Source organism: Perognathus longimembris, chromosome 7, assembly GCF_023159225.1.
Source record: "Perognathus longimembris pacificus isolate PPM17 chromosome 7, ASM2315922v1, whole genome shotgun sequence".
Classification (NCBI taxonomy): domain Eukaryota; kingdom Metazoa; phylum Chordata; class Mammalia; order Rodentia; family Heteromyidae; genus Perognathus; species Perognathus longimembris.
The window spans coordinates 49,155,198-49,178,799 of NC_063167.1; the positions used below are offsets into that span (position 1 = coordinate 49,155,198).

At 36.6% G+C, this 23,602-nt stretch overlaps 1 protein-coding gene across 1 annotated transcript in view; it reads right to left on the reverse strand.

Annotated features, from left to right (window-relative positions):
- Window positions 1-23,602, reverse strand: part of Ankrd13c (ankyrin repeat domain 13C) — a 62,443-nt gene that overhangs the window by 16,218 nt on the left and 22,623 nt on the right. Inside the window, exons 4-10 of the mRNA XM_048351563.1 lie at window positions 17,284-17,369; window positions 15,346-15,391; window positions 12,428-12,494; window positions 9,685-9,829; window positions 8,078-8,209; window positions 4,005-4,166; window positions 966-1,045 (exon numbers count right to left, since the gene is read on the reverse strand). Of these exons, the coding sequence (XP_048207520.1) occupies window positions 966-1,045; window positions 4,005-4,166; window positions 8,078-8,209; window positions 9,685-9,829; window positions 12,428-12,494; window positions 15,346-15,391; window positions 17,284-17,369 (718 nt within the window). The remainder of the gene's footprint in view (window positions 1-965; window positions 1,046-4,004; window positions 4,167-8,077; window positions 8,210-9,684; window positions 9,830-12,427; window positions 12,495-15,345; window positions 15,392-17,283; window positions 17,370-23,602) is intronic.

The window sequence follows — 23,602 nt, forward strand, 5'->3', positions numbered from 1 at the left end:
CTGTTCTGAGCCTCTCAGTGCTCAAGGCTAGCACTCTACCACTTGAGCCAAAGCACCACTTCTGGCTTTTTCTGAGTAGTATTATTGCAGATAAGTGTCCATAAGACTCTTCTGCCCTGATTGGCTTCAAACCGCGATCCTCAGATCTCAGATTCCTGAGTAGCTAATATTAGAGGTGTGATCCACCTGGGCCAGGCCATTCATCATTTTAGTAAATATACATGTACCAGCTATATGCCAATACTTACTTTAAGAGTTAGTAATATTGAATACAAGTATGTGCTAAGTACTATAATAAGTACTAGTAATAAACAATAAGCAAGGGTCTCTGGAGGGATAATGAGAAGTAGGGTAAAAAATGAAAAAATAAGCTTGGAAAGAATAATAGGGAAAAAAACCAATAACTTTATACACAATGATATAGAATCAGGATAATCACAAAATTTATAAATCCATCATATAATGGAAACTACATTGGGCAATTTTCTATATTATATTTCCTAAGAAAAAGTCTTAGTTGTTTTAGTGATTATAAGTTACAGGAAAGATATAGAGAGGAAGCTCTACAATCTTATTAAAGACTGTACACATTTTGGGATACTCCCTCAATTTTTTGTCCAGTCCTGGGGCTTGAACTCAGGTCCTGAGCACTGTCCCTGGCTTCTTTTTACTCAAGGCTAGCACTCTACCATTTGAGCCACAGAGCCCCTCTGGCTTTTTCTATATATGTGGTGCTGAGGAAACAAATCCAGGGCTTCATATATCCAAGGCAAGCGCTATACCACTAGGCCATATTCCCAGCCCACTCCCTCATCATTCTTAATCCACATTTTCAGAAAGTAAAAATATTCAGATAACAATATACCAATACTTTCTTGTAAATACTATGCCTAGGTACTCATACATTTTACTTTTACAAATTGTTCTTTCCAAAACCCAAAGGAAAAAGTCATAAAACTACCTACTTTCCATTTTCAGCAGATATATACTCTTCCCAAGTAATAGTATTCTGAGGAGGAGGGGTAAGGGACTGTCTTCGAACAGGCTGCCAAAAACAAAGAGAGAGAAAACTAGAGAGTGTAAAGAAAGAAACAAATCACATTTTTTTAAATACAAAATTAAAACATATAGTAAACTGAGGCTGGAAGTATTGTTCATTGGAAGAGTATTCATTAGCATGCAGCTCTGACTTTAATTACCAGCACCAAAAACTAAACAGGGAGAAAAGCAAACTATTTAAATCAACAATCTACCTAATCTCCTCCACATGCTACTTGAAAAGATTCCAAGATAGGTCTGTCACACATAGTGAGTGAAGATAGCAGAGATTCCCAAAAGATTTAGGTTCTTGCCTCCAAAGGCACAATAAGAATTCTTGGTCAGAGATACAAAGCAAGTGACAAGTAGGAATTTATTCAGCAAGATTTAAAAAAAAAAGTCTCATATGTAAGGCAAGACCCAGGCATCTAGGAAAGGACAGTAAATATGCACTCAAAAATGGGTACTGAAATTATGAGTGTCCTAACATTATTATACTAGATAAAACAGGGTGAGGGCAACCAGGTGACATGTGCATAATTAGCTATTCCAGGTAAAGTGAAACCTGGTAGTCATTTCTGTTCTGATTATACAGAGGATTCTAGAGAAGTTGCTATTGATGTCATCATATGAAGAGAGTGATCTGGTCCCCATGAAATGTTTACTCCTGTGCCCAGGATTTAGCTTCACCACCATAGTTAACTTTCCTCATGTGGGGGAGATCTATCCTGTGAAGCTCTGCTATTTCTTGGGTGTAATTTTAGTCCCCTGTGTTAAAGACGTTATAGATCAGTCCTGTCAATCACAATATCCAGGATGTCTGACTGAAGAGAGGCACCAAGCAAAGAAGACAGATGTAAAAGGGAGGCAACGATGTCAAGTTTTTATCTTATTTTCTTTTAGTTAACTTGTGGACCCAACTAAGGAGTCACTTTTAGCAAAAGTAGTTAAAGTTTCTATGCACCTATTATAATTCCACATTGATTTAAACTCCAATAGAAATATTAGTTATCTTTTCTAGATTCTTGTTGGTGTCAAAGTAGTAATACACACTCATTCAATATTTTGCCCATCAAAAATGTTCTTACATTATGTTAACTGCTGAACACGGTAGTTACAGAGAAGTTTAAGAACTGACTTCAGGAATAAAGGAAGATATAACTCAGTCGAAGAACAGTTGCTTAGCATGTATAAGGCCCTGGGTTCAACCCCAGCACTTCCAAAAGGAAAAGAGAAAGAGAGAGCTTAAGTTCAGAAGTAGAACATTTGCCTAAGAAGAATGAGACTCTAGGCTCAATCCCTACAACTACACACACACCAAACTATCAGAGACAAACAAGCAAGCAGTCTATAAACTGCTATTCTACAGTACCTAATTCCACATTCTCATCCCAAAATGACTTTTGTCACTATTAAGCAAGATGGCCATAACCACTATAACAATGAAGACAGCTTTATAAAGAAACTCTAAATAAAATCTAAGTCACAACACAAGTCAAAAGAGCAATGGGTTTTTTGGCTGATCAACAATAGGGAAATGAGGTAGTTTTGTTAACAACTAAGTTAGGCATTCCTTTTAACCAACACTATCTCTCATTCTTTCTACTGAGCACATTATATCCTACCATCTTCTATTGATCAGAAGATCAGAAAATGAAGAAATTCTAATTCAAGCCAAGGAAAATGCAAAAATAGCATAAATATGATCTGTCAGGACAGGATGGGATTAGAGTTTGAATTTAAGTTTTCTATGTAGTGTACTCAATTTTCTGTTGATAATTCACTCAATTCATCCCACACTGAAAATACATAGAATTACCATGAACTACTTGGAAACTGGCATGCTACTTACTACTCTGGAAAGTTTGTCCATATATAATACATATAAATTGGCACAATACAATAGGGGAGGGACTAAATATTCATGATCAGCCCTTGTGGGCTTCTATCATTTTTATTAAGAAAAGATGGTCATGGCCCATTAAACTAATGGCATTACCTACTACCCCATAATACAGTTAGGAAAACAGTACAATAAAACATATAACTTTTGGGAAATCTTCATAAACGGTATCCAAGAATTCTCTGTAGTACTCTAATATTCATAAATCTAAAATTGCCGAAAATGTGTGTGTATGTATATATGCATGCATGTACGTATGGACATATGTACATATATAAGCATATATGTATTAGCTAGGCACCAGTCTAAACATCGTGGTTTGAAGACAGCCTGAACAGAAAAGTCCATGAGACTCTTATTTCCAATTAACCAACAAAAAGTTGAAAGTAGAACTGTGGCTCAAATGATAAAGCACAAGCCTTGAGCACAATAGTTCAGGGACAGCACCCAGTTCAAGTTCAAGCCCCAGGACCAGTGCACATGCACACACGCACGTGTGCGTGCGCATGTACACACACACACACACACAATTTAAGAAATAATTATTCATTTTATTAGGAAATAAATGACAAGAGCTGTCACCATGTTTCATATGCTTTATGTCTTGCTTAATTTCCCTTCCATGTCTTATTAGTCATACAATTCTTTGCATATAGTCTGCACTCACTAAACAGATTCCTAAAAAAATGTTATGAGGTGGAAATAGCCTAAAGACTGACTTCATAAAGAGCTGGTCCTTCAGAGCAGCAGATTTCAGTGAAGCAGAATATATGCAAAGGGCCATGGAATAAAACTTAACACTACATACTAATGAAATGATTTTAATCTATTCATTAAGGAAGACTCAAATACCAATAGAGATTCAAAAAACATAACAAAGTCTTTTTCTTCCTTAGCTAATAATGACATGAAAAAAATAAAGATTCATGGAAAAATAAAAATCATTACATAATAAATGTAATCATATAATGTAATAATATATAAGTAAACATTTTTATACACACACCTCAGATGCCATTCTCTTCTTTAGGAAACTACAAATGTGGAGAATTAGAAACTATACCTCAAAATTCTGTTCCATTATGTTTCCACCTTTACTCAAACTTTCCATGATGGCCTTATTTCGAAGAATATCCTCTTCACTGAGATGTTCTCTTCTTTTCCTTGATTCTAAAACAAGTCCATTCACCAGATAAAAGTCTGCCAAAAAGTTTCCTACTCTTTCCTAAAACAAAATCAAATATTACAAAGTAATAAATTTTAAAGTTTATCTTAAATTTAAAAAATTTTAAATGTATGTTTTCTATAAGCAGATAGTATATAGGTAAAAATATTCCTTTAATATTTAAAATTACAAGAGTATTGTATCCTATTAAAATATTTAAATTATACACTTGCAATCAATAAGAAGTTTACATGACAACAAGATGTATAGTAATTAACCTGAAAATGAGTTAAGTCTAAATAAAAATACCATAGCATTCCCTTATCTACTCCCAAGTAGCACAAAGCTATCTGAGAACTTTATTAAACCAACAACCAAATATTATAAGTAACAAGGAGGGGTCAGGGATAACACTGTTCCCATTTTATAGATAGAAAAGTAAAGTAGAATAACAATAACAGTTTAAGTCACAAAGGAATCTAATACAAGTAGTGATCCTGTGCTTATTTCAGGACCAAAACTTAGAACTGTTTGCTGCTTTGCAAAATAGAAAATGGATCAGCCTTGCTCCCCAATGCAACTACATGTTTAAATGAATAGGAGAGAAGGAAACTCAAGTAACATAAATGGTAACAAGAGTGGTAATTTCAATTAAGTCTTGATAAACTTTCAAGGTTTCCAGAGCCATAGTAGCCAGAAGTGAAAGGGAAAGGAGAAAGGAAGGAAGAGGGGAGAGGGGAGAGGGGAGAGGGGAGAGGGGAGAGGGGAGAGGGGAGAGGGGAGAGGGGGAAGAGGGGAGAGAGAGAAGAGAGGGGAGGAGAGGGGAGGAGAGGAGGGGAGGAAGGAGAAAGGAGAGACGAGAGGAGAGAGGAGAGGAGAGGAGAGGAGAGGAGAGGAGAGGAGAGGAGAGGAGAGGAGAGGAGGAAGGAGAAAGGAGAGAGGAGAGGAGAGGAGAGGAGAGGAGAGGAGAGGAGGGGAGGGGAGGGGAGGGGAGGGGAGGAAGGAGGAAGGAGGAAGGAGAGGAGAGGAGAGGAGAGGAGAGGAGAGGAGAGGAGAGGAGAGGAGAGGAGAGGAGAAAGGAGAGACAGAGGAGAGGAGAGATGGAAGGGAGGGGAGGGGAGGGGAGGGGAGGGGAGGGGAGGGGAGGGGAGGGGAGGGGAGAAAGGAGAGAGGAGAGAGGAGAGAGGAGAGAGGAGAGGAGAAAGGGGAGGGGAGGGGAGGGGTAAGGAAAGAGGAAAAGGGAAGGGAAGAGGAGAGGAGAGGAGGAGGAGAGAGGGGAGGGGAGAGGGAGGGGGAAGAGGAAGGGAAAGGGGAAGGGAAAAAAGAAGAAAAGATAAAATAAAGAACTTAGTAAAAACAAGCTTCCCACTTCTATCTGCATGTAGGTGACTTAGTTTCTACCTATCATCAGTGGCCTCCTTACAAATGTGTTACCAATTAGCAAAGCATTGCACTAGTTTCTACCTACAAAATGGGAACCATAAGCATACTGACTCCCTCCTTACCTGTCAAAGATTTAAGGAGATCACCTAGACGCTGTTCAAGAGCTTTGAGCTGCTTAGCAGTAGCACTAGATGAATAGCAGTTTCAATTTTTATCTTCTCTTCAAGTGATCCGTCTAATGCTGTCCAGAAGAACAGAGTACAGACAAATAAGACTTCAAAGCAACAAATGGATTGCTACGAGGGATTCACAACCTGGAATCCTAAATGCCATTTGTTGCCAAATAAGCTTAGAGAGGAAAACTGATGAGTCTAGAAATCATAGTTCCAATTTATTTGTGGATAAGTGATAAATAACAGGTTTTTAAATCATACAATGCAAAAGCATTTATATGTCAATTACCACATCAGTAAAAATTTTAAGTATATATCCCTCATCATCTAGCCAAAGGCATGTTTAAAGGACAGTAAACACAGCATCATTAATGGCAGAAAACAACAAATATGTGCTCATTATTTACATTTCTAAAATTAAGTTTGGCTGGATAAGCTAAAGCCACAGTATGAAATGTGAAAAAGAATAAAATTATCTACAGGTAATGGTACAGAAAGACTTCTCTCATGCTAAACAATGAAAAGAGCTAGTTGAAGAACACTATAAATTATGATACCTCATGAAGAAAGAAATATTTTTAAATAACTCTAACATTATACGTACTTTAGAAAATGTTTCAAAGGTCTGGCGAGTACACAAACAGAACATCTGGCAAGGGATTCTAGAGTTGTGGTACTAGTCAAGGAAAACTTTACAGTTCTATGTGGAAAGCTGCCAGATGACTTAATACTAACTTGGCTTAGGCTAAGGTACCCAGGTGTAGGTTGAAATTCTGTAAGCTATTTTGTGGATGTAAATAACTATCAGTAGATTTTTGGTAAAGCACATTACCTTCCATAATATGGCTGGGTGTCAGTCAAACTGGGTTTCCAAAAGATAAAGCAATTGTCTCAAACACAACATAAATGTCCTAAGTGTAGCCTCTGGACAACTGTCTGTAGACTGTAATACCAACTACTTTCTGATTTTCCAGCCTGCTGCACTGCTATAAATATTTTAGAATTGTTAATTTCCACAATTATATGAGCCAACTCCTTAAAATAGTTATCCCCTTCTTTTCCCTTCTCTCCCTTCCCTCTACCATTTCAACCTCTCATTAAGTGTTTCTCAGAGAATTCTGACAAATATAAGTTTGCTTTTTTTATATCTCTAATACAAATGTTCATTTTTACTATATCTAATAAAAAAACATAAATTTTGAAAGCAGTTAGTCTTTCTCCTTACCTGAAGTGGGCCTTAAATTTACATTTTGTAGAAATGCTTTATTGTACATTTTATTCAAAAAATTTAAAATATGTATTAAAATATGTAATTTATATTTAATATTTTAATTTTTCAAAACATATAGGGATGGTAAGCCAGGATCTGGCTACACAGCCCAGGACTGAAGTATAGAACTGAACAGTGATGCCTACATTCCCTACTCAAGAAACAGACACTAGCAGAATGCAAGGCCAGCCCAGGCAAAAAAAAAAGGGAAAAGTTCCATCTTAGCAAACAAGCTAGGCCTAGTGGCAGTTTCTCTACAATACCAATTACATGGGACGCATAAGTAGGAGGATCATAGTCAGAGGCCAGCCCTATACAAAATTATAAGACCTTGCCGGACACTGGTGGCTCATGCCTACAATCCTCACTAGTCATCAGGAGGCTGAGATCTGAGGAGCACATTTCAAAACCAGCCAGGCAGGAAAGTCCATGAGATTCTTACTCCAATTATTCACCAGAAAACTGGAAGTGGCACTGTGGCTCCAGCCTTGGACTGAAGAGCTCAGGGACAATGCGTAGGCCCAGAGTTTAAAAAAAAAAAAGAACTCTAATGGGGAGGATAAGCCTAGGAAAATGAATTCAGGAGTACATCTTCTTTTTGTGGACTTCTTAAAAACAAAAGATTGGGAATACAATGAAATTATGTGAAAATCCTGTTCTCTGTATAAGAAGAAACTTCCCACACGGAATTCAAATAACTTGAAATTGTTCTACTGGTTTCTCCAAGGATATATTTCCAACTCCACAAATAAATAGAATTTGGACTCCAACTGAGTCAAAGAGAAGGAAGGTATTTTTCTCTTTCTCTCCCTTTTTTCTCTCTCCCCTTTCGCTCTCTTCCTTTCTCTCTGTTCCCTCTCCTTTCTCTCTTCCCTTTTCTTTCTCCTCTGTCTTCTTTCTCTTCTTTCTTTTCTCTCTCCTCCCCTCCCCTGCTTCTGAGACAGGATCTCCCATGTACCCCAGGTTGGCTTAGAGTTCCATATGCTGTCCAAGTTGTCCTACAATTTTCATTCCTCCTGCCTCCACTTTCAGAGTGCTGGGATCACTGTATGCACCAGCAAACCTGGCACATATTCCTGCATTTCCAACACATTATTTTGATTATATTAAATACAATTTTTTTAAAAATCTAGATTTACACATACTGTTTTATCTTCTCGAAAAAGCCATCCGGTTTGGGCACGTGTGAAAGAAATTGATTTGGTTGATAAAGTTGCAGAATAAATATCACTGCTCATTAAAATGTCAACTTCTTCTTCAGTTTCCATCTCTGATTCCTAAAGAAAAATAAAAGAAAGAATCTAGGTTCGTACTATATATGAATACATTATCAACTACAATGTCACATATTTGAAAAGGAAAAAAGATTTCTAAATAATGTAAAATGCTAAAAAAATGAACTAGAAGATTGAACTTTGTTATATAGTATCTTCTTGGTTATAATTATACCAATTATGAATGTTTTTTGGCATGAAACTCGGGATTTTTACGCTATAGCCATGTGATTAAAATAAAACAGTGTTTGGACTGGGAATGTAGCTTAGTAGTAGAGCACTTGCCTTGCATGCATGAAGCCCTGGGTTTGATTCCTCAGCACCACATACGCAGAAAAATCCAGAAGTGGTGCTGTGGCTCAAGTGGTAGAGTGCTCTTCTTATGCAAAACAAGCTCAGGGACAATGCCCAGGACAGGCAAAAAATAATAATAAATAAAGCTACCTATTAAAGAACTGTATAATTTTAAAGTATTTCTTTAAGAATTAATGTACCTGAGATACTATGATTGTCTAATGTTGTTTAATTTTAATTTAGAAATATACAAAAAGGGATCCAGGAAGATCACATGAAATACTGAATGAACGTTCATATTACTATGTGGCAATTATAAAAACTTTAAGGTAATTATAAAACATTAATGAAAGAGAAATGAACAAATATCTTTTTTAAATAGGAAATATGGTTACAAGAAGGAATGGTAAAAAATGACTACAAGTGGGCTGGGAATATGGCCTAGTGGCAAGAGTGCTTGCCTCCTACACATGAAGCTCTCGGTTCGATTCCCCAGCACCACATATATGGAACACGGCCAGAAGGGGCGCTGTGGCTCAGGTGGCAGAGTGCTAGCCTTGAGCAGGAAGAAGCCAGGGATGGTGCTCAGGCCCTGAGCCCAAGGCCCAGAACTGGCCAAAAAAAAAAAAATGACTACAAGTATCTGACTTAAGAGAATGGTAACATTCACCAAAGGACAGAAAAAAAGAAAGAGATAGTGTGATGGGAAAAATTAGTGACGTTTTAAATGAGGCAAATTGTAAAGTACCATATAATAGAAAAAAAAATGAGGAGGTAGGGCACTAGAAATAAGGAAATTAAAGCTTTGAGAAGAAACCTTCTCAATTATACTTAATGCTCTTAAAGAAATTACATGGGAGCTGGGCCCTAGTGGCTCACATATGTAATTCCAGTTTCTCAAGAGACTAAGATCTGACGATTATTGTACAAGGCCAGCCCAGGCAGGAAAGTCTGCGAGACTTATCTCCAATTAACCATCAAATAGCCTGAAGTGGAGATGTGGCTTAAATAGAAGAGGGTCAGCCTTGCATGAAAAGGCCAAAGCAGAACAGTAGGCCTGCCCAGAGTTCACACACACACACACACACACACACACACACACACACACGGGAATTACATGGAGGCTTGGGTAAATATATTGACTTTTTAAAAACCATTTTGAGAAATAATGATAACATACTCACTTCATGGTGTATCCGCTGATAAACTTTTTGTTCATTGTCTAATACTACAAAAGATTCAGAGGGTGCAGCATCCCCATTGAAAATGAAGCTCAAATCCCCTCGTTGGCACTTCATATCAGTAAAGTCTATGAGAGTTGTGTCAAGCCTGTGAAAGATGGGTGAGAAACAAAACTGTGATAAAACTTCAGTAATAATTAAGCAAACTAAGATGATACTACCACATTCAAATTTAAATTAATAAAAACTAAATTTATCCAGAAAATGGAAACAAGACTTTTTTTTTTTTACTGTTTGCATTTTCTTTTCAGGAGTTGTTCATGTATCTCTCTTTGGGAAAGTAAGTGGAGGCATAGAAATGAAGGGACAAAGGGTGAATAAAAGCAACATCAGTACTCACTAGACACTATGTAGAAAATGAACTATATAACTTGTGGGTGGGCATGGGAGGGAAAAACTGGAGAGTGCAAGTGAAGAGGTAACATTTTTTTTATGTAACTGTAACCCCTCTGTGCATCACCTTTATAATAACGGTAAAAAAAAAATTAAAACAAAATTTAACATTTTACTCATATTCCATTTTTATCTGCATTACACTTTTCTGCATATACTTCAATTATCCAGCAAGGTAAATAATAAGTTTTTGATTGTTAACTTATTTCCTTTACTGTGCCTTTTTTCCAACCATTCGCCATAAGGCAGCCACCTATTACAAGTATAGAAAAGGAAAAAAACATTCTTTTATCTAAAACCATGTTGCTAAAACCATGAATCACATTCTTGGTTTTGTCATGGCAATTTTTTTTTTTTTTTTTTTTTTTTTTGGCCAGTCCTGGGCCTTGGACTCAGGGCCTGAGCACTGTCCCTGGCTTCTTCCCGCTCAAGGCTAGCACTCTGCCACTTGAGCCACAGCGCCGCTTCTGGCCGTTTTCTGTATATGTGGTGCTGGGGAATCGAACCTAGGGCCTCCTGTATCCGAGGCAGGCACTCTTGCCACTAGGCTATATCCCCAGCCCTGTCATGGCAATTTTGATTCAGACCAATATATGCATAGTTATCTAGTATCAAATTTTATCTTTCAATTAGATCAATCATTTAACCTACAGCAAATTTCTAACTTTTGTTTTTACTCCTCAAATTTACAGTACCATTCTCTTTTAAAAAGCATAGCCACAGTCTAGAGCCTAGGGACTCATTCTGTGTCAAATATTTAGGGATTTACAAAGTTTCAAAGTACCCTGAATCTTGCACAAAGCTTTAAAAGTCAATAGATTTTGTTTATCTAGCTGATCAGCTACCAAAAGAGCATAGCCCTGAATCTAAGAAACTGGCTCCCTTACTTGTCAAGAAATGTTCATTCACTCAGGAAGATTCTTCAAGTATTTGTGAGAAACCTACTACTGTGAGAAACCTACTACTGTGAGTATTTGTGAGAAACCAAGCTACTGAATCAATCTATCTTTATTTCTTTCTCTACTTCTCCCTCTCTTTTTTCTTTCTTCCTTGAACTATCTTCCTCTCTCCCTTTCTCCTTCCCTTCCTTCTCTTTTTTGGTTTGTACCAGGGTTTTAACTCAAATTTTATGCCTGACTGGCTATTGAATCTCTTAGGCACCCATATGAATTCAATATTTCAGGCAGGAGGTAATGTCCCAGATCTATAATCGTAGACACTCAGGAGGCTGAGATTCAGATGATCAAGGCTCAAGACCCAGGCGGAAAAGTAGTTGAGACTGTATCTCCAAAATAATGAACAAAAAGCCGGGCTAGAAACACGGCTTAAGCAGAAAGTGTGCTGATTAGTGTTTCAAGTTCCAACCCCAATATTAAAAACAAAAACAAAACACTCAAACTTCTCGAGTTTTCTCATATGTATTTATGTTTTAAAAATCTTACTTTTAGGTTGAGACCCCTAAGCACCCAATTAATAATCCAGAGATGTATACAAAATTATAAATAATATATGATATACACACGTAAACTTATAAAATACCTATCTATACATATGTATATAGATATATAAAAGTTAATACTTTCACTAGTACTAATTTATACATATGATAGACACATAATAAGCTAAAGATACAAAAACTGATTTTTTTTTTTTTCTTTTTGGCCAGTCCTGGGGCTTGAACTCAGGGGCTGGGCTGTCCCTGAGCTTCTTTGCTCAAGGCTAGCGCTCTTGAGCCATAGTGCCACTTCTGGCTTTTTCTGTTTATGTGGTACTGAAAAATAGAACCCAGGGCTTCATGAATGATAGGCAAGCACTCTACCACTAAGACACATTCCCAACCCCCTGATAAAATTGTTAAGTTAGTAAAATTACTTATTTTCAAATGATCCAATAACAATATTAGCTATAAAAAGAGAAAGTTGTCTAAAGTTGTTCAGTGAAATGGAAATATGACTGAAAAAATGAATGGATGAATGTGGGTATGGATAAACAGAAAAGAGAAAGAAGACACGGTGGAGGGAAAAGGCAAGAATTGTGTCAGTCTTAGATGCCCCTTTATAATTTAATCCAGGATCAAAGAGGTGACAATCCTAAGCCTTCTAAGTATTACATTACAGTCTTCATTCTGCCTACTATTTTGTAGTTGAATAAAAATTGTATATCTAATCAAGATTTTGTCTATATCTCAAGTAGAATACTTAAGTTATTAAGCACAAGAGTTATGATTTTAAGAAGTTTCCTCTATATTTCAATTTTCATTTACTCAAGAAATAAAAAAATCAAATTACCTTACCTGATATTGATACCTTGTTTGTATATTTTACATGCATCAGAAGGCAGAATTCGGGAAAGTAAAGGCACTGTATGTTTAAAAAAAATTTAATTACCTAAAACTGAAACATTTACAAGCTTTCAAGAAGTTTAATTACTTTTTAAGCGTAGCAAAAGCATCTCACTAATCCATTAAATTAGAACCATTTCCTTCAAAATACTTCGAAATAATTATGACATATAAATACTGAACAACTTTACTTACTACTTGAAGGTAATTTCAGGTTGTTTTACTATAATTTCACCCAAAACCATAGTTAACAAACTCAAAGAGTAACAGAGTTAATATAACACCACTTTGTGTTATTACATAATATTATAGATGAATTATCAAGTGCCCTATAACTGAACCCTCCTAAATAAGGAAACAGAGGAACCTGGAACTACCTGATCTATTCCTTAAACAGAATTCCCAGAAACAGGCAAAAGGTAATGCAAACAGAGAAATCACTGCAACAGGTTAGTGGAAATAAGTTAGATGTAAAATATGTGCTTTGGTTGTTGTGTAAGTTCATTGTACCTCAGTTTCAAAATCTATAAAACATAAATCATACTATTATCTACAGATCTCTCCACTTCAATATAGCTCAATATATAACTCATATCCATATCATAAGCCAAATTTTGATTTTTATTAATATACTCCATATTTGAGTGAACAAAAGTTACTCTGTACATGAATGCATCTCCATCAAAAGCAGACTTAAACTATAAAAAGAAAACACATGAAACTCAAAATTCTTAATTAAGACCATGTACCACATTGTATATGTGCACATAAGCTGTATTTCTATATATGTGCACGTTGTCACATTTATCTTTCAAAATTCACTATTTAAAAAATTGGTGAAGGATGCCAGACATGGGTGGCTCACATATGTAATCATAGCTGTTCAGGAGGCTGAGATCTAAGGACCCTGTGTCAAAGCCAGCCTGGGCAGGAAAGTCTGTGAGACTCTTATCTCCAATTAACCACTAGAAGCCTAGAAGTGGTACTGTGGCTCAAAAATGATAGAGTGACAAAGTTCAAGGACAATGCCCAGGCCCCAAGTTCAAGCCCCAGGACCAGGAGAAAAAGAAAAAAAACAAAACAAAACAAAAAAAAACCTGGGTGAAGGAGGCTGAAATCTGAGGATCGTGGCTTGAAGCCAGCCTATGCAAGAAGGTCTATAAAGTTCTAACCTCCAATTCAATACCAAAAAGGTGGAAAGGAGGTGTGGCTCAAGTGACCGAGGGCTAGTCTTTAGCAAAAAAAGCTCAGGGACAGTACCCAGGCCTAGGACAGGCAAAATAAAATAAAACAAGTTGGGACTGGGAATATGGCCTAGTGGCAAGAGTGCTTGCCTTGTATACATGAAGCCCTGGGTTCAATTCCCCAGCGTCACATATATAGAAAACGGCCAGAAGAGACACTGTGGCTCAAGTGGCAGAGTGCTAGCCTTGAGCAAAAAAAAGCCAGGGACAGTGCTCAGGACCTGAGTCCAAGCCTAGAACTGGCAAAAAACAAAAAAATAAAAATAAATAAATAATGAGTTTCTAAGCCTTAATTTTTCCATCTATAACATAAAACAATCACAAATACAGGATGAATGTTCTGATAACAATATAAAGAAATAAAAGCCACTAGCTTATCAACCTTGAAACTGAATGTGTAATACTAAATTTGAAGTGATATTATAAAATACAACACAGAAATGGCATCCTTCCAAAATATTTCATTTCATGCATACCAAAAGGAGCCTTGCAAGAGATTGTATAGTTACTATTATTCCATTTTTAAAATGAAAAATAAACCACCAAGTCCTGGTGGCTCACAGCTGTAATCCTATCTACCCAGGAGGCTGAGATCTGAAGATAATGGCTCAAATGCAGCCTAGGCAGGAAAGTTTGTGAAACAATAATCTCCAATTAAGCCTTAAAAAACTGGCTCAAAAGTTCACAGTGCCAGAGTTCAAAACCAGTACTGGCACAATGACAACAACAACAACAAATCCTGAAGCTCAGGGTTTTCTATGTAAATAATTAATTGAAATCATTGCTTCCAACTCCCATAAAATTATTCTACACCTAACACTGCAGGCTTGGACAGTTCAGTTGCATTCAGAGTTACTATTAATTAAGTCTAAGGCTAGTTTCTCTGAAGAATAAAAATAAACAACAGGATGAAAAAAAATTATGTGCTCTAAGGTCACAAAGCTGAACTTGCCCTATTAGAAGTATTTTTTGGCTACCCATAATTTCTGGGGTTTTGACAAGAAGAAACACCTCAAAAGCCCAGGGAAAAAAGTTTGATTATCTCATCTACTAAGAGATTTTCTAGTATTTTGCAATACAATGTGTATGCTATGTAAAAGTAAATGGTCTTAATTTAAATGCATAGATCTATCAGGTATACTTTTGGTCTTAAATCACAAATAATCAACAATGAAATGGATATTCTACCTGATCTCAATGAAAGAACAATTTTGACAAGTAACTCAGTAGTTACATCATGCATCTGATTATGTAACATTTATAAAATGTTACTTGTAAATGTAGCTACAATAACAATTCAATAGGTATTACATGTATTAGTAGTATCTCATAATACAATGGAACTGTCTTTCTAAATATATTTTGTTCAACAAAATAAGTGGACTATTAGAATTCAAACCACTATCAATTATGAAAACAACCAGTTAGAGTCAACATACAGTAAACATATACAAGGGACACCAATTTAGGTTCACCACACAAGTCTCTGCAGATGAGGAAAAAATATACTCAGTCTGTAGATCAATCTGACTTGGAGTTATTTAATTACTAAAGACGAATGACTACTGCAAAACTTATTCCTCTGTGTACAAACATGTATTTTATAGTAAAATGAAGCACTCTTACCCCAGCTTTGAAAATCCCAGTGAAGTTCTAGATAAAAGTCACCTAGCTGGGAAAATGAAATACAAAAAATTACAAAACCTACCATAACATAGTTCTTATGCCTGCTTAATATTATCACTAAAAAATCTGTAGACAGAACAAAAATAATAAAATTTAATGTTATATCTGTAGAGTTTAAAATAGAAAAATATCAAAATATGGTTACTTCTTGAGGTATTACAACAGTATACACTGTCATACTTAATTACAAAAGAAAATGCCCACGACTGCAGGATTTCTAAGAATATTTTAATACCATAAGAACATATTTTAAGCTGAAGACATTTAAATTTGTATCAGTAATATTCTACTTAGAATGCTCAAAATAATAGCAGGCACTATCTTTTTTAAATAATTAACTTTAAAATGACTATCGAAATGATTATTTATATTGAAAAAGCCTGAAAAACCAGCCCATTGTAGGCTGGGAATGTGACTTACTAGCATGCATGAAGCCCTGGGTTCAATCCTCAGTACCACATAAAACAGAAAAGGTTAGAAGTAGCACTGTGGCTCAAGTGGCTGAGTGCTAGACTTAAGCAAAAGGGCAGTACCCAGACTCTGAGTTCAAGCTACAGGACTGGCCAAAAAAAAAAACAGGCCATCACAACAGAAAGAAATTTTCTATGAAGACAAAAATATGTTACTAACTCCAAAATAGATCATCATATGAGAGCTATGGAGTTTCCTTTTTTGCTTTTTTCTTTTTTGGGGGGGGAGGGAGTAGGGGGGGTCAGTCAGGAGCTTGAACTTGGGTCAGGCATGATCCCTGAGCTCTTTTTGCTCAAGACTAGCTCTCTACCACTTTTGGGCCACTTCCAGGCTTCTGGTGGTTAATTGGAGATAATGGTCTCATGGACTTTCCTGCCTAGGCTGGCTTTGATCCTCACAAAGGCTACATACCAGAGTGATTAAAGAAATGATTAATTAGCAGTGAAACTGCAAAACTAAAACAACTTCAATAAATCTTTGCTACTTCAAACATTGAAAAACAGTGAATGTTAATAATCAGATATCACTGCAACCAGAAAATATTTTTTGTACTCTCTATATTTCTCTAGAGTATGGCCTAGTGGTAGAGTGCTTGCCTAGCATACATGAAGCCATGGGTTTCATTCCTCAGCACCACATATATAGAAAAAGCCGAAAGTGGCACTTTGTGGCTTAAGTGGTAGAGTCCTAGCCTTGAGCAAAAAGAAGCCAGGGACAGTGCTCAGTCCTGAGCTTAAGCCCCAGGACTGGCACCAAAGAAAATACTATTAATAGCAGGCCTAAGAATAGGCAAACTGTTACCATAGGTCTGTCTTTGTCCCCTACTTCTTTCAGTCATTAAAAAAAAAAAAAATAGGAAGAAGACAGGAGGCATAGTTTGAAAATAGAGCACTAACCATGAGAAAACCTCTGAGAGGTCAAGTCCCTGAATTAAAGCCCCAGTACTGAGTAAAACATAAAGAGATAATATAAAACAAACCATGTCAATACACTTATTTCTTACAACTATAAAGTAAGGCAGACAAAAAAGAACATTCACTATTTAAGAAAATGTAAACTGCTCCTAGAAACAGCAACTTCAGTTATTAGAAAATCTTCCATTACAAACAACATGGAAGTTTATTTCCATTCACTGAATCACCTCCTTTCTTTCTAGATCACATCTCATTTGTTAAAAGAAAAATAAGTTTAGATTCCAGTTCAAAGAAAATGAGTGCTTCTACTTAGATTATGTTTATACATTATAATGACAGAACTCTGTTATTTCAATCACTGATTAATTTTAACATACTTTTACCACTTATTGATGCTAAACAGTAAGACTTTTTAAGCTATATTACAAAAATATTTTACATTGCACTTACAATTATTCTTGAGATGAAAAATCAGTAAAGAAACATAGCCTACCTCTTTCAAGGCTTTTAATAATCTAGGTCGTTTTTCTTCAACACTTTCCCTGGATTGCTGCTTAAGTTTCCTTAAAAGAGCTGTAACTAAAGTTTGAAAAAAAAAAATCAGCTTAAGTTTTCAGCAGCATTTTTTTTCCCTATATTGGGGATCAAACCCAGGATTTCACTCACTCCAGGCAAGGCCTCTAATACTGAGCCTCATCAGTAGTTTCTAATTTAATAATTTTTTACCATGCTAGCGAACACCATCAGCATATAATACATGGAAATAGACAATGTATATCCTTGTGTGTGTATGTGTATTTGAACGTGACTATATTAGTATTCTGTCTAAAAACTCTAAAAATCAAAGAGCCAAAATTTAAATGAGCAAAGGTCCCTTGCAGTAGTAAAAGAAACTCACACATAGAAATCAGGAAACACTAGACATGTACACACACGCACACAAACTCACACACACACACACACACGGTTAGTAAATTGGTATAATTCGCAAGAATAGTGTCGAAAGATAAATCACTATAAATCTGTAACACGTTGACATTAGCTTACATTATGAGTATGCATTTACTTGCTTTGCCAAGATTTTTCAGTCTCAGTCTGAAGGAAGACTAATGTTATTTTAAATAGGTACTAGCCTTGAACAAAAAAGCTGAGGGACGGCACCCAGGTCCTGAGTTCAAGCCCCAAAACCAACACACACACACTCACACACACACACAAACACACACACTGAGCACTAGGCATCAGTGGCTTACACCTGAAATCCTAGCTACTCAGGAGGCAAAGATCTGAGGACGGAAGTTTGAAGCAAACATGGACAGGAAAGTCCATGAGACTTCTTATCTCAAATAAACCACTCAAAAAAAAAAAAAAAAGTCAGGAATAGACCTGTGGCTAGAATGGTCCAGTGTTAGCTTTGAGCAAAACAGCTCAGGGACAGCGAGATGCTGATGGTTCACGTATATAGCCCCAGCTGCACCTGTGGAGGCAGAGATCTGGGGATCACAATTCAAAGCCAGCCTGGACAGGAAAGTCTGTGAGACTCTTATCTCTAATTAATCACCAGAAAACCGGAAATAGAGCTGTGGCTCCCCATGGTAGAACACTAGCCTTGAGCAAAAGAGTTTAGGAACAATGCCCAGGCCATAATCTCAAGCCCCAAGATCGGCAGAAAAGAAATTTTAAAAACAACTGAAGCTGAGCAAATACACAAGCCTCTGAATTCAAACCCCAACACCAAAAAAAAAAAAAGTAATAATACAGAAATCAAAGAACATTGCACCGATACACAGGCACACACACACACATACACACACACACAAAAACATAGAGAATATGATCAATGGATGTAATACCACTGGTAAAAGCCCCAAGAAACAATAAGATAGTTTCCAATATCAATAATCTATTCATGCTACATTTTCTTAGTCTTTATTTATGAATAAGTATTATTCTGCTTTTTTTTATTCTTATAGGCCAAACTGTTATGTTCCTCACCTCAACCCTCAAATAAAACAATTTTGTAGTCTGTAAAAGTGCAGAAAGTCTAAGAATCAGTGATCAAGATAATGCTTGCAGATTCAGTTTTGTATGAACAATTAACCTTATTTATTGTAATTTAATTTTAATATCAAAGCTGTTCTGCTCAAATGTAATGTAATTATTTTTATAATACTACTTTTCCATTAAAAGCTCACTTACTTAATCTACCTTGCCTTCAAATTTAAATTTTCAGAACCTGTGCTGAATATTATATAAAGAATGGAATTCAGGGAGAAGGTTCAACTAACAAGATAATGGAAGTTGAATACTGTCAAAATAGACTATTTGCTTTTTTCATTTATTGATATTGTTTTGGGAAGGGGAAGCGGGTGGTTGCAGGGAGAGTGACAGATGGGGTGAGATTGATTAGAATACAGTATAAATATATGTGGAAATGTAACAATAAAATCCTCTTCTATCAACTAATGTTAAGCTTTAAAAATAAAAAGTATCATCAATTCTCAGGTAGAAAAGGTCTCTCAGTAAAATAAGACATGCCAACCTTTGGTGGCTCACATCTGTAATCCTAGCTACTCAGGAAACTGAGATCTGAGGATCGCAGTTCAAGCCAGCCCAGGCAAGAAAGTCTAGGGGGCTCTTCTCTCCAATTAACTACCAGAAAAACTGAAGTGTGGCTGCAACTCAAAAGTGGGAGAGCACTAGCTTTGAGCAAAAAACTGCTCAGGGAAAGTCCCCCAGATCCTGAGTTCAAGCCCCATTACTGACTTACAAAAAAAAACAAAACACAAAAACTTGAGTTCTCACAAGGCTTATTATTAGGCTACAAAAGAGGGCAGCTAGCTATATGGAACAATTAGAAGTACACTGAGGCTACAAGGCTACAAAAGAAAGGACTAGACCACTTTGAAAATGTGTGACATGAGAACTTTATCTCTAGTTGAGAAAAATCTTCTTACAGGAAAAAAATATTAAAGGTTGAGAGTGGAAACACACAGACTCTACGGTAAGGTTCGAAGTACTATAAACATAGAAAAGAAGCTTGACCAAGTTCTCAAATTTTCCATAACATAAATTATACTGTATGCCAAGTAGTGTATCAATGACTAGTTGTTTCAGATAACACAAAAACATCAGCAAAAGAAAGGAAAAAGCAAATAATATACAAAGCTTTTGCTAATAAACTTACATTATTTTGATATTCAGGGAAAAAAAATGTATGAGCTGGGCACTAGTGGCTCATCCTTATAATCCTAGCTATTCAGAAGACTAAGATCTGAGGATCATGGTTTAAAGCCAGCCCCAGCAGCAAAGTGGCAGCAAAGTCCATGAGACTCTTATCTCCAATTAACCACCAGAAAACCAGAATTAGAGCTATGATTCAAAGTGGTAGGGTGCCAGCCTTGAGCAGAAAAAAGCTCAGGTAAGCCCTAAGTTCAAGACCTACAACCAAGAAACCAACAAACAAATAAAAATAATTATTAAAGAATATATACAGACAAGGGCTGGGGATATGGCCTAGTGGCAAGAGTGTTTGCCTCGTATACATGAAGCCCTGGGTTCAATTCCCCAGCACCACATATACAGAAAATGGCCAGAAGTGGCGCTGTGGCTCAAGTGGCAGAGTGCTAGCTTTGAGCAAAAAGAAGACAGGGACAGTGCTCAGGCCCCGAGTCCAAGGCCCAGGACTAGCAAAAAAAAAAAAAAAAAAAACAAGAATATATACAGACATAAGGAAATCATAACTATAAACCTACATTAACATTTCTAAGTATGTATCATAACTGGTTCAACTAGTTATTCTTTAAGTTTGAAAAAAATTATTATTTTGTTTTATTATGTTGGTGTCTCAATATAAAACCCAGACTGGCCTTGAACTGGCAATTCTCTTGCCTTAGGCTTCCATGTTCTGTTATCACAGGCTATCTACCACCATGAGGGATTAAATACTTGTTTCATGTGTGAAAGGAAGTAATAAAAATAGATACAGATAAATTACAATTGGCAATGGGATACAATTCAAAACACTTATTATATCAGTCAATGTAAAAAGAAAAAGATCTTTTTAAGACCACACCTCAACCATCTAGGCCTCAGTCTTTTCCCTCCAAAAAATGTATTGGTACCAGGCACTAGTGGCTCATGTCTGTAATCCTAGCTACTCAGGGGGCTGAGCTCTGAGGCTCACATTTCCAAGCCAGCCCAGGCTTACGTTCAATTAATCACAAAAAAAAAAGGAGTAAGTGGCTAAAGTAGTAGTGTTAGCCTTGAGCAAAATAAACACGGGCTGGGAATATGACCTAGTGGCAAGAGTGCTTGCCTCGTATACATGAAGCCCTGGGTTCGATTCCTCAGCACCACATATATAGAAAATGGCCAGAAGGGGCGCTGTGGCTCAAGTGGCAGAGTGCTAGCCTTGAGCAAAAAAGAAGCCTGGGAAGGTGCTCAGGCCCTGCCTTCAGGGCCTAGGACTGGCCAAAAAAAAAAAAAAAAAAAAACCCTCAGAGTCAGGGCTCAGGACCTAAGAGTTCAACTCTATAACTAGTACTCCCCACCCCACAAAAAAGCATTGGTAAGTATTCCGTTACTGATTTCCCATGAAAACTTTCTTAGCCTTCTAAAGATTAGCACTTTAATTGTGGGTTGTTGTTTGTTTTAGCCAGTCCTGGGCTTGAACTCAGGGTCTGGTCACTGTCCCTGAGCTAGTGCTTTCCCACTTGAGCCACGGGCCTGATTCTGGCTTTTGAGGGATGATTCATTGGAGATTATAGATTCTTCACAGACTTTTCTGCCCAGGCTGACTTCAAAACACAATATACTCCAATCTAAGTTTTCCCGAGTAACCATGCTATTTATAGGCATGAGCCACTGGTTCCTGGCAGGACTATGAATTCTAAAACAGCAGAAACTATGTTTTGATTCTTTACATTTTGATATACATATATGCTTCATAAATTCTTTCATTGTAAATAAAAAAAATCCTTAGAAGTCACCAAAGTCTAGCTGAGCACAGTGGCTCATGCCTACAATCCTAGCTATTCATGAGTCTGAGATGTAGAGATTATGGTTCAAGGCCAAACTTGGCAAAAAAAAATTCCCTTTCAAACAATAAGTAGACAAGGCAGTGCTAGCTATGTAGGAGGCTGAGAGCAGGAGGACAGAGGTCCTAGGCCAACCTGGGTAAACAAGTTTACATGACCTCCTTTTCAACAAAAAATGCTGGATGTGGGAGCATACAACTGTCATTCCAGCTACATCAGCAAGTATAAATAGGAAGATGGCAGTCCAGGCTGGCCCAGGAAAAAACTAGACCCTATCCCAAAATAACTAGAGCAAAATAACTGGAGGAGTGGCTCTAACAGTAGAGCACCACCCAGTGAGCACAAAGCTGACCTCAAACCCTAGTACCACAAAAAAGGGGGGGGGGGGAACTTTATTTGCTATGTATTTAAAACCCAAAAGCCTATTTAGTTTCCCCTTCAGTGTGTTAACTGAAAAAAGAAAATCAGAGTTTCTTTAGACTATCTGCTGTATCTTTTATTCTCTTAAGCTCTTTTGAATTTGCACCTTTTTTTCTCTGAAATAATTCTAGAATTAGTATTGTTTTTAATCTTGTAAAGATATCCTGACATTTGTCAAGAAAGAAATGTCAATGTACAACAAAAAAAATATGCATTCTACTGTTAAAATACTAGTTTTATCTCATATTACATCTTAAGCTCAAAAATTAGCATTAAAATTTGCATTAGGAATTCAGGGAGCCAACAAGTGTATAATATGTGGTTTACATGTAGAGCTAAATAGCATGAAAGTGTTCAGAAGAGCCCAAAATTTAGAATCAAAATAAGCCTGAATCCATATCCTAGAAATATTCATGACATGCAATTCCCTTGTATAAAGCTATATTTATAAAGTTGATCACTTCAGCCTAAAACTGTAAAGAAATAGCACAGTTTATGCTTTACCTAAACTCAACTTTTTATAATTACCCAATAGATGTACTTGACAAAAATAAGACCCATATGTCTACTTAAAAAGAAAATTATGAATAAGAGGAAGGGAATAAAGCAAGTGAACATTTTCTATATTGTGATAGTCTGTGATATGTCTTGACTATACTCATTTAAAGACTAAACTAAAATCTTGTTCCTAGCTACCAGCAAAGATGATATCTACCAGCTAAAGTAGATAATCATTATAACACTATGATTATTTTCAACTCCAATTAATAATACAAATAAACAGTTTTCCAGAAACTATAATCCAGTCAACTTTAAAAAAGAAAAAAAGAGGAAGTGACGCTGTGGCTCAACTGGTAAAGCGCTAGCTTTGAAGCTGACGAGCTCAGGGACAGTGCCCAGGCCCAGAGTTCAAGCCCCACCACCAGCAAAAAAAAAAAAAGAGGACAAGCTGCTGGTGGTTCATGCTATAATCCTTGCTACTTAGGCTTAGATCTGAAGATCATGGTTCAAAGCTAGCCTTAGCAGAAAAATCCAAGAGATTCATTTCCAAATTAGTGATTAAAAGAAGCAGAAAAAATGCCAGCTTGGAGGAGAAAAAAAAAAGCTAAGCAAGACTGTGAAGCTCTAAATTCAAGTCCTAGCCCTGGCAACCAAAAAAGGAAAGTTCAACTACCAGTAAGGAAGGTAGAATACTGCAAGGATGAGAAAAACATGTACTTTTAAACATGACCCTTCAATTTTTGTACTGTTCAATATGCAAGTTCCTAAGTTATGAGTAATTCATATAGAAATATATCTGTTTATAGTTGCACAATTTAGTATTGAAAATTATACTTAATAAATATTGTTTCA